At 35.1% G+C, this 16,681-nt stretch overlaps 1 protein-coding gene and 1 non-coding gene across 11 annotated transcripts in view; one reads left to right on the top strand and one right to left on the bottom strand.

Annotated features, from left to right (window-relative positions):
• Positions 1 to 16,681, top strand: part of OSBPL8 (oxysterol binding protein like 8) — a 157,793-nt gene that overhangs the window by 108,553 nt on the left and 32,559 nt on the right. For all 10 annotated transcript variants that reach the window (XM_059186380.1, XM_059186384.1, XM_059186383.1 and 7 more), the window contains 5 exons: positions 2,935 to 3,005; positions 9,979 to 10,056; positions 11,772 to 11,873; positions 14,112 to 14,315; positions 16,166 to 16,250. In XM_059186380.1, coding sequence (XP_059042363.1) covers positions 2,935 to 3,005; positions 9,979 to 10,056; positions 11,772 to 11,873; positions 14,112 to 14,315; positions 16,166 to 16,250 — 540 coding nt within the window. The remainder of the gene's footprint in view (positions 1 to 2,934; positions 3,006 to 9,978; positions 10,057 to 11,771; positions 11,874 to 14,111; positions 14,316 to 16,165; positions 16,251 to 16,681) is intronic.
• LOC131839982 (U6 spliceosomal RNA) lies at positions 271 to 374 on the bottom strand. Its single transcript, XR_009357102.1, has one exon. It is a non-coding gene; the product is annotated as a U6 spliceosomal RNA (small nuclear RNA).

Raw genomic sequence — 16,681 nt, 5'->3', positions numbered from 1 at the left:
CAGTACTCCATGCAATCCGTGCCCTCTCTAATACCCACCACCTGGCTCCCCCAACCTCCCACCCCCTGCCCCTTCAAAACCCTCAGATTGTTTTTCAGAGTGTATAGTCTCTATGGTTCACCTCCCCTTCCAATTTCCCTCAGCTCCCTTCTCCTCTCCATCTCCCTTTGTCCTCCATGTTATTTGTTATGCTCCACAAATAAGTGAAACCATATGATAATTGACTCTCTCTGCTTGACTTATTTCACTCAGCATCTCTTCTAGTCCCGTCCACGAATGGAACACCTCACGAATTTGTGTATCATCCTTGCGCAGGGGCCATGCTAATCTCTGTATCGTTGCAATTTTAGTATATGTGCTACCGAAGCAAGCACCACTTATTCAGCTCTTAATAACCATTTGAGTTGGTCTCAGACTTTGGCTATTATGAAGAAAGCTGCTATGAACATTTTCGTATCTTATTTTGATGAATATACCCAACCATTTCTATTGGGTATATCTAGGATTAGAGTTGCTTTGTGTTAGAATATCCATAAATTCTGCTTTAGTATGTACTTTCAAACAGTTTTCCAAAGTGGTTATGCCCCATTATATTCTTACCAGTAGTGAATAGAGATCCAGTTGCTCCACATTCTCATCTGTACATGGAAGGTAGTATCCCTTTAATTTTAGCCATTTTGATGGGGTATAGGTTTCTGTATCATTAAGGCAGTGGGGAGGATAGTAGGAAGAGAATTTACTACCTAAAATCACTAACAAGCAAACTTGGTAAAACGTTATGATCTGAAACTGCTTTGCATTATTAATAATGGTCAATAATGTGTTACAGGCTTCAGAATTTTGTCTATAAAGACCACTTTTTTAAAAAAGTAATTTAAAAGTAATTTTTATCTCCCACACATGATAGAAAATAATAATTTATTAATATTAAGAATGGGTGGCTAGCTCAGTTGGTCACACGTCTGCCTTTGTCTCAGTTTATGATCCCAGGGTTCTGGGATCGAGCTCCACATCGGGCTACCTGCTCTGTGGGGAGCCTGCTTCTCCTTCTCCCTATGCCACTCCTCCTGCTTGTGTTAGCTCTGTCTCTCTCTGTCAAGTAAATACATAAAATCTTAAAAAAAAAAAAGATAATAAGATTCTCTTGCCCTCTCCCTCTGCCCCCCGCCCCCATTCTCACACTTGCTCTCTCTCCAATAAACAAATCTGAAAAAAGAATTACTTATTATAAAATATTACTACTTTGAATAAATATTTTAGAATTTTTCAACTGAATTAGGTAACTTTGGTTTGCTTTATACTAAAGTCTAAAATTTTGATAAGTTATTTAAAATTTCATGTTACATTTATGGAATAGTTTAATTTCCCCCTAGTTTTGGGATTAAGTGTTCGTCCTTACTGCAGTTGGGGAGTAGGGGAAAATACTTCCTTCTTAGTATTACAGAAACCAATTCAATAAAATCTCTGGATTAGGAAATTGGAATGGATTTGTTTTTAGCTAATATAAGCGAAATAGAGAAAAAAGTTATAATTAATATGTTAGAAATGATTTTTTAAATGCTTCAGGCTGGTGCTGATGATTTTTTTAAGTGCTACTTTATGAATAATGATGTATGTATTTTTAATATAGGCTTTTGTTGGACTTAGAACAAATGATTATAGGGAAGAGTTAATAATACTTGCCTTTAAAAGTAGAAGGAACAGGGGCACCTGGGTGGCTCAGTGGGGTAAGCGTCTGCCTTCGGCTCAGGTCATGATCTCAGGGTACTGGGATCGAGCCCCACATCGGGCTCTCTGCTCCGCAGGGAGCCTGCTTCCTCCTCTCTCTCTGCCTGCCTCTCTACCTACTTGTGATCTCTATCTGTCAAATAATTAAATCTTTTAAATAAATAAATAAAAGTAGAAGGAACATCTTTAAATTGAATACTGCTCCTTTTATACCTGCCACACAAATTTCAGTGTTAACATTTCTCTAATTGTACTGTTAATAACATTAATCTGCTCATTGCTTTTGGCATACTGTTATGTTAATATGTTACATAATTGCAGGGATCCCTGCATGTTCATCCTTGTGCATTTATGTATTTTAGATTCATCCTTTTAGAATTTGTATGTAGTAGTTAGTACCAGTGATCATCTTAAGAGTCAACATGAATTGAACGTATACTGTGTGGAAAATAGTATGCTAAATGCTCTCTAATGGATCCTCATTTAATTCTCACAATAAACACATTGTTAGATTTTTTTAAGTCTGTCCCTCAGTCTAGGTTGATTTTCCTCTAGTCTTTTATCACAAGTTGTAGAATTGTTTCCAATTTGGCAAGAGGTGTTAAAAGATGCTGGGTTGGCTCTTTCAGTTAGGATTGTTCATTAGAAAAGAGTTCACTAGAGGGTAGCATGAGTGGCTCAGTCAGTTGAGCAACCAACCGACTTGGTTTCAGCTCAGGTCTTGATCTCAGGGTCCTGAGATCGAGCCCCTTCCACGTCGGGCTCTGCAGTCAGTTGGGGAGTCTGCTTCTCTTTCTCTCTGTCTCTCTCTTGCTCTCAAAATAAATTAAAAAATCTTAAAAAAAAAAAAAAAAGTTCACTAGAATAAAAGCTCCATGAGACCTGTGTTCATGCAGAGTGCTCTAGGAGCACAGAAAAGAGGTATTTAGCTTCATGTTGATGGGTTCAGTTAATAATTAATTAATTATTATCAGTTATCAGATAACAATTATCAGTTAATAATTAACAAGCCTTACTTTATTCTAAAGAGTTATTATACTACATATGATCCCTTAAAAGTATTTCAAACTGTAATTAGTCTAGGCTTTTTATACCAATATACATCAAATACAATGTATATTTGAAATTGGATGACTTATATGCATTTTCTTCTTAATGCCTGAATGCTGTATAATAATACTAAAATAATAACAATGTTTTTTAAAGGTTTTGAAAGAGGAAAGGAAGACATTTCTCAAAATAAAGATGAATCTTCACTTTCTATGTCGAAGAGCAAGGTAAGAATGTGTTATTCCCAAATATATGATTATGACATTTTTCTAAAATTTAAGAAGAAGAACTAACAATAAAATTATTTCAGATTTTTAGGGTATGTTTTTATGTTGGTATATCTAAATCATGCAGTGTATATGAAGAAAGGAAAGTTCCACTGGGGTTGATGTTGATCCTCTTGGTTACTTGGAAATACAGCCTATTGGTAACCAGTGTGTTCTCTCCAGAGTTATACTGCAAGAAGTTTTTGGTTGTGGAATCAAAGTTCAGTGACTGTCAGAAAATTCTATTTATTAAGCTAGTAAATTCTCTGCTTTTCTTAACTACTGAGAGCTATTATTAAACACCCCTTTCTTAGCAAAATAGAAGTGGGCATATGTGTGACAAACAGAACATGAAAAAACCCTACATTTTGGTTTCCATTCATGACAGTGGTTGAGAAGGGTCCATGACTTTTTTTTGATGTATAATTTTACCCAAATTTTATCCAGACTTTTCAAGTATTCATTACTTAAATATCTATCATATGTGTAAAAGTACTTAGAAGTTTTCATAGTACTTCATATATATATATATATATATATATATATATATACATATATATATATAGTACTTCATATATATACATATATATGTGTGTGTGTGTGTGTGTGTGTGTGTGTGTGTATATATATATATATATGAAATTCCTTGATCATTTTATGGGATATGTAATTAAAGAGAAAATAATTTATCTGGAGTCTTCAGTAGCTAGACATATAATGAAATTTATAGAATTTTTAAAACCTATTTTCAAGCAGTTAATACCAGAGTTGGTGAATATATGGTATAACAGTATTCCTACTCAGAAGTCTAAATACTTAAACCCCACACTTACATATCAGAGCCACCTATATGTAGTCCCTAAATTGGGGGGAGGGGAAGAGGGAGGGCAGGGAGCCTCCCAAAAAGAAAATTTACATACCTTAACGAAGCAGGGTAGAGAAAGGAAAAAAAGTAGGCTTTAGAAATGTACTTCTAATAATGCCAATCATATTTGACTCTTTAAATTAACAAAAATCAAATGAAATTAGAACTTTAGTTCCTCATTTACACTAGCCACATCTCAAGGGATCAGTAGCCACCACATATGCCATTTCTGTCTTTCAGAAAGCTCTGCTGGACAGCACTGCTTTAAAGTCAAAAAAGCAAGTTTGAATCTTGATTCGTATACATTACCTGTGACTTCTTGGATACTAATTACAGTGATTTTAATAGCTATTTTATTTTAAGAGCTTACTATGTATCTCCTTAACTCATAACAGTATTAGAAGATAGTAGGTATTATTGGCCCCATTTTCTAGTGAACAAACTGAAGCTTAGAGAAATTAAATAAGGGTTAGAGTAGTAAAGCTGGGATTCAAAATGGCTTCAGTTTTCTTATCTGTACAAAGGAGATAAGGTCCTTGTCCCAGATTATGATACTGCAACTGCCTGACAGAGTACCTGGTTAATAGTAGGTATTTGAGAATTCATCTTCTTTCTTTGAATAAGAATTACAGTGGGGGACACATGGTTGGCTCAGTTGGTAGAGCATGTGACTTTTGATCTGGATCCTGAGTTCAGGCCCCACATTGAACACAGAGTTTATTTAAAAGGGGGGGATTATAGTAAATGAGTGGGATTCTTAACATGGTAACTAGTGTAAGTAAAATTGTACTTAAATCCTGATATTTTCCAATAGTTGAAACCTATCGATTCTGCCTTAACTTAGATTTAATCCTTGTTTATTCTGTTAGCTGAAGAGATGCATAGTCACCTGTTTGTCCTTAAATATTCTAACACAAAACCCACTCTTGTTTTTCATGACAATCCTAAAATTTACACATTTATCATTAAGCCACATTCTCATGGAATTCTGATCATGTTAACTGTACTTAAGTAACTTCAGGAAACAGAGTTTTGTTACTTCTTCTATAATCAGTGTGCACAACTGAGACCATCATAATTTAACCTTATATTTTTCTGAATTTGATGCAAAAAGTATTAATACTGCCATTTTGGTCATAGGATTTGGGTTATTTCTTAAAATATATGAATACACTTCCCCCCCCATTTTTAAAAAATAAAGGCAGTTTCTATTTCTCATGCATCTTTTAAGTGATTGAATTGGAAAAGTCAGTTAATCAGATCTGTCCCATCTTGCTGTTAGCATTTTTATTTTTTTTATTTTTTTTTTTTTTAAAGATTTTATTTACTTATTTGACAGTAGGCAGAGAGGCAGGCAGAGAGAGAGGAGGGAGCAGGCTCCCTGCTGAGCAGAGAACCCCATATGGGGCTCGATCCCAGGACCCTGAGATCCCGACCCGAGCCGAAGACAGAGGCTTTAACCCACTGAGCCACCCAGGCGCCCCTGCTGTTAGCATTTTTAAATGAATTTTTAGTAGTCCATCTCAACAAAAGGAATTACCAGCCTGGGTAATGTATTTAGTGGGATAAAAGTAATCCTGTTAAAAGGATAGTGGTTTTTGAGCCCAGATCTATTTATTGACTTGATTATCCAGTCATACATACATCTGCTTATCTATAGGGATGCTAAATGTCTATTACTTGCTATAAAAATATATTTACCTGGATATTTAAGAAACCCTCCAAATCAGGATATCTGAACTAGTCATATTAACATTATTATTATCCCTTATATCTGTAGTATTTTAAGTTTTCAAAGCAAGAGGAAAGTATTCTTATATGTTAATGTTTCATTTATTTAAAGGTCAGATTTTTGACAGCAATTTTCCTCTATAGTCACAAACTTGAAACACAATATATACCAAGTAGTATGTTAAACATATCATGCACACTACCTCATTTAACCCTCAAAGCAACCCTACAATAGGAATATCCTGATTTTACAAACAAGGAAACTAAGACTGAAAGAGATTGAATAACCTGAAGTCACACAGCCCTTAAGAGAACAATATTACAAGCGGGGAGGGGATGAAAAGAAAGAAGGGAAAAGAAACTATAACATACTGCGCATTCTAAGGCCATTTAATGAAGAAACAAACGATACTGTACATTAAACCCTGTGGTCATCATTAAGATAGTGTTCAGTTAAGGGTTTGGTTTGGTTTTGGGTTTTTTTTTTTATTTTATTAATTTTTTTTTTAAAGATTTTTAAAATAATTTTAGTTTGGGTTGTTTTATTTTTATTGTTTCTTTTTTTTTTTTTAAGATTTTATTTATTTATTTGACAGAGATCACAAGTAGGTAGAGAGGCAGGCGGCAGGGCAGAGGGGTGGGCAGGCGGGAAGCAGGCTCCCTCCTAAGCGGGGAGCCCGATGCAGGGCTCAATCCCAGGACCCTGGGATCATGTCCGGAGCCAAGGTAAAGGCTTTAATTCACTAAGCCACCCAGGCACCCCAAGGTTATTTTTCCTTTAAAGATTTCATTTATTTATTTGACAGACAAAGATCACAGGTAGGCAGAGAGGCAGGCAGAGAGAGAGAGATTGGAAGGGAAGCAGGCTCCATGCTGAGCAGAGAGCCCAGTGCTGCCGGGCTCAATCCCAGGATCCTGGGATCATGACCTGAGCCGAAGGCAGAGGCTTAACCCACTGAGCCACCCAGGCGCCCCCAATTAAGATATTAAAAGAAGGACAAATTAGTTTTAATAAAATATTTCCAACAAAAATAGTTTGAGTTTTGTTATTTAAAAGGAGACCTGTTGATCCCGAAAACTTAGGTATAGTGTATTTAAAAAACTTGTAAAACTTGGTCAGTGGGGTTTTTTATTGTTGTTGTTGTTGTTGTTTCCCTAGAACTGCCTACAAAGAATGGCAAGGATTCCTTGAAATATGTGTTCTCTAAAATTTGCCAAGCTCACATGGACCCCCCTTCTGGCCTGCTGGTGCTTTATATACTAGAATCTTTTAGGAATCACCAAGCCAGATTATATCATGTGAGGGAAGCATTTCCTGTTATTCATGAAGATAAATCTTAAATTTGAGTCTGGCTAAAATTCTGTGTGAATAGTTTTAAAAGGTGAGAAATCATTACAGTGAAATGGCTAAGAGCATGAGAATTAGGTAGACCAGGGTACAAATCCCAGTTCATCTACTTACTGGCTCTGTGACTAATTGGTTAGTCTTGGTTTTCTTATTAGCAAAAGGGAGATACTGTTACTATCTCATAGGATTGCTTTAAGGTTATATGATGTAGTGCAATGAGGTAGTGCACATGAAGTGTTTAAAAAGGTTCTTGGTAAAGAATAAGCACCCATTACTTTCCATTAGTGTTTATTCTTCATTTACTAGTGTCTAAGAAATACATTTCCTATTAAGTTATGAGAAATAGAAATCATCCTGTTCTGATGGTAGCTATGCTATCTTTAAGGTTCTTGGGGGCAAGGAGAAGACAGACCCCATTTGGGATTGAGCAACTTTATAAATTTGTTTTGGTATCACAATCAGTGCCATTGCCATGAGAGTAAGTAGTATGATGCTTCAAGTTCAGTTCTCAAGGGAGTGACTTCAACAAAAATTTAATTGGGTTGATCCCCACCTTCTGCATTAAGCATAGTTTGCAGTTCCCTTCTATCTAGTGCAGCCAGTTATTGTCATCATCACCATAATAACCCGTATATTTTTTTAATTCAGTAACATTTTAATTTTTTTTCAGTATTTCCTTATTTGCTCTCTAAAAAAAATTTTTATTAACATATAATATATTATTAGCCCCAGGGATACAGGTCTGTGAATCGCCAGGTTTACAGTTCACAGCACTCACCATAGCACATACCTTCCTCAATATCCATAACCCAGCCATCCTCTCCCTACCTCCCCCGAACCCTCAGCTTGTTTTGTGAGATTAAGAGTCTCTTATGGTGGGCGCCTGGGTGGCTCAGTGGGTTAAGCCGCTGCCTTCGGCTCAGGTCATGATCTCAGGGTCCTGGGATCGAGTCCCACATCGGGCTCTCTGCTCAGCAGGGAGCCTGCTTCCTCCTCTCTCTCTGCTTGCCTCTCTGCCTACTTGTGCTCTCTCTCTCTCTGTCAAATAAATAAATAAATAAAAATCTTTAAAAAAAAAAAAAAAAAGTCTCTTATGGTTTGTCTCCCTCCCGATCCCACCTTGTTCCATTTATTCCTTTCCTACCCCCCAGACACCCCACGTTGCCTTTCAACTTCCTTGTATCAGTTTTTGGTTTTGTTTTTAAAGATTTTATTTATTTATTTGTCAGAGAGAGAGAGTGAGAAAGCAAGCACAAGCAAGGGGAGCATCAGGCAGAGCAGGCATTGGGAGAAGCAGGCTTCCTGCTGAGCAAGGAGCCGGGTGTAGGGCTCAATTCCGTGACCCCGGGATCTGAGCCAAAGGCTGACACTTAACTAACTGAGCCACCCAGATGCCCCAATAACCCGTATTTTGTATCGAGTAACAGAGGTGTTTTTTCAGAGAGGTAAAAAAAAAAAAATGAGTTCCAAATGCTAGTTTAGTTTTTATTTTATTAATTCATCAGATATTTAGTGAGCCCTTTCTTTTCCCCAGGTGATAGCTAGGTACCATTGGTGAATAAGTATGGTCCCTGCCTTCATGGCTCTTAAAATTGAGTGAGGGAATTTATACCCAGCATTTTGTTATATATAATCACACCTAGTGCTTTGCAGGTGTAACCATTCAGCATTTGAAAGCCACCATTTGGATCAAGCCCCATGTACTTTTTTGGCCCCAAGAGTCATGCTAAGAACTTTAAATACCCTCTTCTCTGTCTAATAATAGATAAAACAGTAGATAAAAATGAAAATCATAGGACACATGACACTAAACATGTTTAATTTTATTGTCTAAGATTTACAAAAGCAACTTTCACATTTATGCTCTTTTACTCTGGTGAGAGAATGTAGTCTCTTCAAAAGAGTGCTATATTAGGAGACCTACATTCTGGTCCCTGTAACATTATTGTTAGTTTAGAAAATCACCTGTAGAACCTCCCTTTCACAATTTGTAAAATGGAGATAAAATCACTTGTTATGCCTATTCAAGATTGATTTCTTAATCTGAGAGAGGGAGAGAGAGTAATAGTGCACCTATGGGGAGGGGTGGAGAGAGAGGACTGAACTCCATTAAGTGCTGACCCCAATGTGAGTCTCGATCATCTCACACCCTGAGGTCATAACCTGAGCCAAAATCAATCAGCTGCTTAATTGACTGAGCCACCCAGGCGCCTCTATTTGTCAAGGTTCTTATGAAGATCAAATAAAAATAAGTATAAGCAAAGTCGGAAAACAAGTTTAAGACAATCATACTTTAGGGACACTGGACAGGCAGAAAGAAGTAGATACTAGGAATACTGGTTTTTAAACACTACAAATTTACAAATTAGATGGTGTTTAAATACTAAATTCTGATGATATATGAGTACCAGTAGGGCAATGTGTGCCATAACTTGCTAGAATGTACATTTATTTAGAATATTTTAACTGTTAAGAAATTACGTTACTTTGGATACTTTTGTTCTAAAAAGAATAAATAATTGCATATGTGTCTTAGAAATATTCTGGAAAATGAAATGCAAAAATTACAAATGGTCTTATTTAACCTCACATGTAGATTAATTTATTGATTAGGGTTTGTTGGTTTTTTTTTTTTTTTAAGTTTTTATTTATTTATTTATTTGTTTAAGTAATCTCTACATCCAACATGAGGCTTGCAGTCACAGCCCCAAAATCAAGAATTGCATCCTTTTCTGACTGAGCCAACCAAGCATTCCTGATTAGTGTTTATTTTGTGCTTTTGTGGATTTAACATGGATTACTTTTAAACTGAAGCTAGCTATCTATATAGAGAAAATTGACATTTGAAAATTTATTTTAGCCTAAATCACAGCAATAAATGGGAAGAATTCACAAACATAGCTTTAACATTAATTTTTATATTCTGTATGTATAAAATAAGTGAAGGTTTGATTATGATTTCTCTTTTGTTTATTTCTATGTGATTTCAGTCTGAATCTAAACTTTATAATGGCTCAGAGAAGGATAGTTCTGCTTCAAGCAAGCTCACAAAAAAAGAATCCCTCAAGGTTTGTTTCCAGTTATTTCATAAATAACATTATGCTTTCCATGTGCTTTTGAAAATGGGCTAACAAGATAAATATGTGTCTCCTAAGGAAAGAAAAATAGTATCCAGACAGGCACACGTAAAGAATGTTAATATTTGTATGGCACACTGGAGTCAACAGAGGAGGCTATTTGATGACTGTCCAGGGCTGCCTCGGGCCTCAACTGGTCATGCCTTTGGCTGAGGACTGGATAGCTCTGCACAGTTATACCTAGTTAGGAACATCACTGTGTTGTAGAACGTGTAATGGGAGGCTCTAGTGCTTTTTGAAATTCAAGTTTACTAACTGCAGGGTTATGGGCTGAATTTGACCCACAGGTAGATATATTTTAATCTATACAATGTTCTAAAAATTTGAGGTTACAAATACAAGTTCAGCTTTCCAACCTCTCTTTAAGAAATACGGCCTTGGGCTTGCCTTCCAGTACGGCCACAGATCCTGAATCTTCAGCAATACATGCTTTCTCTTTGACTCTGATCCCTGCACGGTCTATTTTACCCCTTTTTTTCTTATATCTGATCCTGGATGCATTTGTGTTTACAATCCCATATTAAATCAACTGTTATTCAGATATGCATATTAATAAAGACTAAAAGTTTGAAGTTTTTTGGCTGTAGAATTATTTAAAATTTTTTAGATGTATATAGTCATTAAGTACAACTAGGAATGTTTTATAGCTAAAAGAAATTATCACTGATAGTTTATCACCACTCTTCTCCCATCCATATAATAACAAAGTAATAATAAGACTGTATTAATCCAGTGCAGCCTTCCCAGATTATCTGAGAGGTAATTTATGAACGTATTTTGATATTTTGAATAAATTAATATCATTTTATGATTTCTTAATTATTTATTTTTCATATTAGGCAAACAAAATTGCCAGTTGAAAACAAGTGCAGCATTGTTTGTAATATGAAAAAACTGATAACAGAGTGGATTTCCATCAGTAAGAGAACTTTAAGAAAAATTATAGAAGCAGTTAGTATGATGGTTAAGAGCATGTCCTTTAAAGCCAGTCTGCCTTTGATGAGTCGTGCCTCCATGACTTACTAGCTGTGTGATCCTGGGCAAATTACTGTTTGTGCCGCAGTTTTCTCATCTGTAAAATAAGGATAATAATTGTCTTAGTTTCTGGGGTTATTGTGAAGATTAAATGAGATGGTACTTGTGAAGTGCTTAGAACAGTAAACTGGTATGCAGAATGTGTCCCGTAAACATTAGCTCTTACTGTTTTTTTCATACTACGAAGCTTATGTGTCAATTAAATGAATGAGGTAGGCATGGAGATGCTCCAAAAAATATTGAATAGGAGAACTTTAAAAAAAAAAAAAAAAAGCTTAAAAAAACAAAGCCACGAAAGTTGTGTATTTCTTTAGATTATATACATAGAAAAAACCTGAAAAGATAGTGTTTTCCAGAACTGTTAATAGTGGTCAATTCTGGGTCTTGGAATAGGATAGGGTATAGTAAAGACAGCTAAATGAAATAAAAATTCCTACCAGCTCTTAAAATTCCTACCAGCTCTTAAAAAGTGTTTTTTTTTATCCTAAGAAGCTAGAATTCTAAAACAGGTTTAGAATCTTATATTCTACATGTTATAGACCTAAAAATTTTGGAAAGAAATTGCCCATTTCTAATGAATTTTTAATTTTTCTATTATTTGTGTAAAATAGGTGCAAAAGAAAAATTACCGAGAAGAAAAGAAAAGAGCCACAAAGGAGTTACTCAGTACAATCACAGATCCTTCTGTTATTGTTATGGCTGATTGGTTGAAGGTCAGTTTGCATTGAAGCTTGAATTCAAATTGCTGGATGTTTACCTACTGGAATAGGAAAGCCCAGAGTGCACCTAAAGCCTTCAAGACAAAAACAACTCCTGGGATGATTGTTTATCACTGGCAACCTATTAATTGTATCCCAGAGGTTCTATGTTCCAGTCTTAATGGGGAGAAGGAAACTTAACGTTGTCTGTCTTGAAATAACATAAATATAGATAGCAGTTCTTTTTAAAAGGCTTTTTAGTTTGTGTGATATTATACAGTCTAAAGAAATATTTTGCTGTTCAGACTGTCATTTAGTATTATTGTAGACTTGGTATATGCATTATTGAGAAGATATGAAATAAAGTTAATGTAAAAGTCATCATTCGGAAAGGATTAATTTTTAGAAAAACATGCATATTGATGTTTCCATACCTTATTTTGGCCTCTGGTTATTTCCACTTACTTTTATTTCCTTTTTTTCCCCCACTATCCTCCTTCTCATTCTTACCTGAAGAATATTCAGTTGGAATCTTTTAGACTAATGCTGAGTTTAAGAATGATCTTGTTCAGACTCTGACTCCTAGGAAATTTAGTACCTGACCTTAATCTAAAAATCACCCCAGCCCTGAAAGTTTTCCACTCTCCCAAAGAGTTGGTTGAACCTCCAACATAAAATTGTTAAATCTTTTGTGGAAGTTCTCTGATTAAAACGGGAACCTAATGATAGTTTTCTTGTTAGTTCAGATAGAACTAGGGTTTTCTTCAGTGTTGTGCTGAAAACACATTCTGACTTACTTTGACTCTACTTAGAAGTCTTTAGGCTCCATGTCTCACTTGGGTTTTCAGAGCTAAACTTCTTTCTCTTGTCTTCTGACATTGGATTCCTACAGCTAATCCCCTAGAAGTCTCCAACACATCCCCTGCCTGACTTTCTAAATCATACCTTCATTTTTATATTTGCCATCCATGTTCTATTGTCACATGTCCCAGATCCAGAATGTTATCTTAGGATAACTGTTTTGCTTTTCTTGTCTTTTCATTTCTTTTACATAAGCACATACTTTTCTCAAAGATACTCTCTTTTTTCTTCATTCCTGGCTCAAAACTCCCACTTACTAATTTTTCTTCTTTACAATTACTGTGGTATGCCTATTTCAGGGTTAGGGAATCCTATATTTATTTCATAATTCATAACAGTGTGTGGAGAGAGCAGATGTTTTACAGTAAATAAAAATGAAGATAATTACTAGTTTTTATACTAAATATATTAGCATTCTTTTCAGTATTGTGAATTCAGTGACTTGCATAGAAACATTTTAATGGATGACAGAAATAGGAATTGATAGGAGAAACAGTTATAGACCTGTTATTGACATAACATTAAACCCTGGGATGAGGAACATTTTGAGACTGGAGAGATTCAGGTAACTGTATTTTTAAATTCCCCCAAGAACTTAAATGGCCTACTTTAAGTAATTACTAAGAACAAAGTAATTTAGAGAAGGTAATTTTAGGGGTTGCAAGAGAGTTCTTCCTTCTTCCTACCACTCTGAATATTTAGGGAATAAATGCCTGGTGTTTGTGCTAGCAGTGATTTCAGCACTGTTGATATAGTGTGTGTGTTGGATGGGGGGGATCTTAAAAGGTGGAATAATCTTGGGATGCCTGGGTGGCTCAGTCAGTTAAGTGGCTGCCTTGGACTCAGGTCATGATCCCATAGTCCTGGGGTCAAGTCCCACCTCGGGCTCCCTGCTAAGCTGGGAGCCTGCTTCACACTCTGCTTGCTGCTCCCCCTGCTTGTTTGCACAGGCGCACACACTCTCCTTCTCTCTCTCTCTAACAAATAAATAAAAATCTTTTTTAAAAAGGTGGAATTTTCTTATACTCTCACAGATAAAGTTACAATAGCTGCTAATAAGAGGAGAATCTCGGTACTAGGAAAGTGTGTTTTAATGGCTCCTAAGCTGGCCCGGAGGGTTAGGAAAACCATTCTACTTGACATTATTTTGAAACTCTTAACTAGTCTCTGGTTAGGCTTTTAGTTACTCAGAGGCAGGAGCCATGCTATTTTTACCTTTGTGTGCAGGTAATAGCTTACCATCTAGTAGCTTAAAAAAAATCTACTGAATCTAAAGTGTATGTTTTGTGGAAATTTTAGATTAAAACATCCTATTTGCTATTACTGAGTTTTTATATTGCAGAGCAAAAAGAAAAAGAGCTTTATTTCCTAAATAAACTTATCTTTCTGTAGATTCGTGGTACTCTAAAGAGCTGGACCAAGTTGTGGTGTGTTTTGAAACCCGGTGTGCTACTGATTTATAAAACCCAGAAAAATGGTCAGTGGGTAGGAACAGTCCTTCTGAATGCCTGTGAAATCATTGAACGTCCATCAAAAAAGGATGGCTTTTGTTTCAAACTTTTTCATCCTTTGGAGCAGTCTATTTGGGCAGTGAAGGTAAGTAAGCATTTGTTACCTAGTGAAAGGTAAAGATGATAACCTGTGAGTTTCAAAATGGAGATAAATCAATCTGACCTCTGCCAGGACATCTAAATTTGCTTGTTTTTAAATGCATTATTCCTCTTTTTATCTCTACCCACGATGAACTGTGTACACCAAAAGGCTTTGTTTTCCTTTATGATCTAACTTAAAAATGCACTACATGCTAATAAAATAAATGGATTTAGTTCAAATTTTGACAAAGCAACCGTTTTAGTTTCTAAAAAGGTCAATTTTACATAAATAAAGGGTTTGGGGGAAGCCACCTAATTGAGACTTAGGGTTAAACAAAAGTAACTTCAGCTTTTAAATATTTCTTGGTTTTGCTTAATTAGGCAATATATATATATACACCTATAAAATATCTGGACTTTTAAACTTTATTTCAGTAGCCTATAGTCATAGCAGGACTAAATTTAGGATTAGAGAGTTAGCTCCATCCGGGATTAGGCATTTCCAACAGGGAAAGAATTTAACCCAAAGAAGGTCTGTTAATTATGTATCATGTCATTCTCAAGTGAAAAAAAAATAACTTTCAAAACCTTTTATGCACAGTATTTATTCTTCACTACTACTTTTAGGGATTGTAAGAGTTATAATGAATTTTTAAATTATTAAAAAATATTTTTAATGTCAAATTTATTGAATTCTCACTATTGTTGGGAGGGAGGGAAATTTGTCCATTAGATGATCATCAGAACATTTCCACAAGCAAAATATGCTTAGGACATGGTTTAAACAGCTTTAAAGTCATTATCCTATGATAAGGTAGAAGTAATATTTATCAGTTCTTACTTTGTATAAGGAACTCTTAAGCACTTTTGTGGACTCTTAAAAATTCTCATACCTAAGCATGTTGTAATTTTCTCTGTTACCCATGTAAAGAGATTGAGGCCTAAATAGGTTAAGTAATTTTTCTAGCATGGAACCAAGCTCAAAACCCAAGCAGTGTGACTGGATCCTACTCTCTGCTGGTTCTAGGAGCTGGCCTATAAAATATAAAGCTATTTGAAAATAACCAAGTGGTATAACAGGACTTCTTAAAATTATACTGACTTTTTATTTTTTTGTTTTTTTCATTTTGAATATATATCTTCTTTATGTTTATGCTTCTCAAATTCATTTTATTCTTTTATCTTACAGCTTAAAATTATGGTTTGTCTGTCAAAATTATACTATTCTATCCTCAGATTTTCTTTCCAGGGAAGAACTGGGTTCATCTGAGGTTAGCCTTAGTGATACTAATTACTATAGAGTTCTTGGTGCTGTATACTCCTAAAACAAATAACCCTGGCCAAAAAACAGCAATAACAAAATTCATTTCTTTCTGGAAAAATAAAATTAGCTTTTTTCATTGTTATTTTATAACAATTTTATAAGTCGTTGTGAAATGGAGATTTTTTTCCCTAGATCTAGTCAAAATTCTTTTTTTTTTCTTATAAATTATATTTCCAGCTTTTTTTTTAGGTCTCTAGAAATTTAATATTATTTATCTTAGTAGTATCTGTGGGATGGAAATTTCTCTTTTAAATTGAAGTTTGGTCTAGTATAATAAATTGCAGGTTTCTCTTTACTACATGAATAAGTTAGCTATAAGTTATTCAGTTTTCTGGTAAGGAAGAATATTTTTTGAAAGAGGAGAACTTTTCTTAATACTTACCATCTGCTTTCTTAAGCATGGGATTAAGCTTGTTTGCTTTTAGGTTATAACCCATACCTATCTTAGATTGTTACAGGTAATAATGGATAATATCAAGTTGAGATTTCATAATACCTATTGTATACTGTTTATTTTATTTTGTTTTAAGGGTCCAAAAGGTGAAGCAGTTGGATCTATAACTCAGCCCTTACCTAGCAGTTACCTGATCATACGAGCTACTTCAGAGTCAGATGGTAAATACAGATTTTAATGGATTTGATTTGGGTCCTGATTTTTAAGGGTTTATTTTATATGCCACTGTGTATTTTCCTTTGGGGTTAATCGCTTTAGTATGGTATTTCAGCAGAGGTATTATAGTGATAAATTGCTTACGATACTAAAATATCATTAACCTTGTAGGCAAACAGAGAAATCTGATAGGAAGGAAGCATTGTAAAATCAAGTGACAAATGGGCAACCTGAAGTTATCTTCTTCATCCTCCATTGATGTATTAACACCTTTTGACTTTGTTAGTGTTCTTCTTGGTAACTCATTAAGTTTTATAATTTTAGAGGTATATTAAATATACTATTTGTATTTTATTATAAAAATTAGTATTTATGGGGTGCCTGGGTAGCTCAGTTGGTTGAGCGTCCAACTGTTCTAGCTTGACTGGGAGATTGA

The sequence above is a fragment of the Mustela lutreola genome, chromosome 8, assembly GCF_030435805.1.
Source record: "Mustela lutreola isolate mMusLut2 chromosome 8, mMusLut2.pri, whole genome shotgun sequence".
NCBI lineage: Eukaryota > Metazoa > Chordata > Mammalia > Carnivora > Mustelidae > Mustela > Mustela lutreola.
Note: the sequence above shows the minus strand (reverse complement) of the source record. Positions and strands in the feature narration are given on the sequence as shown.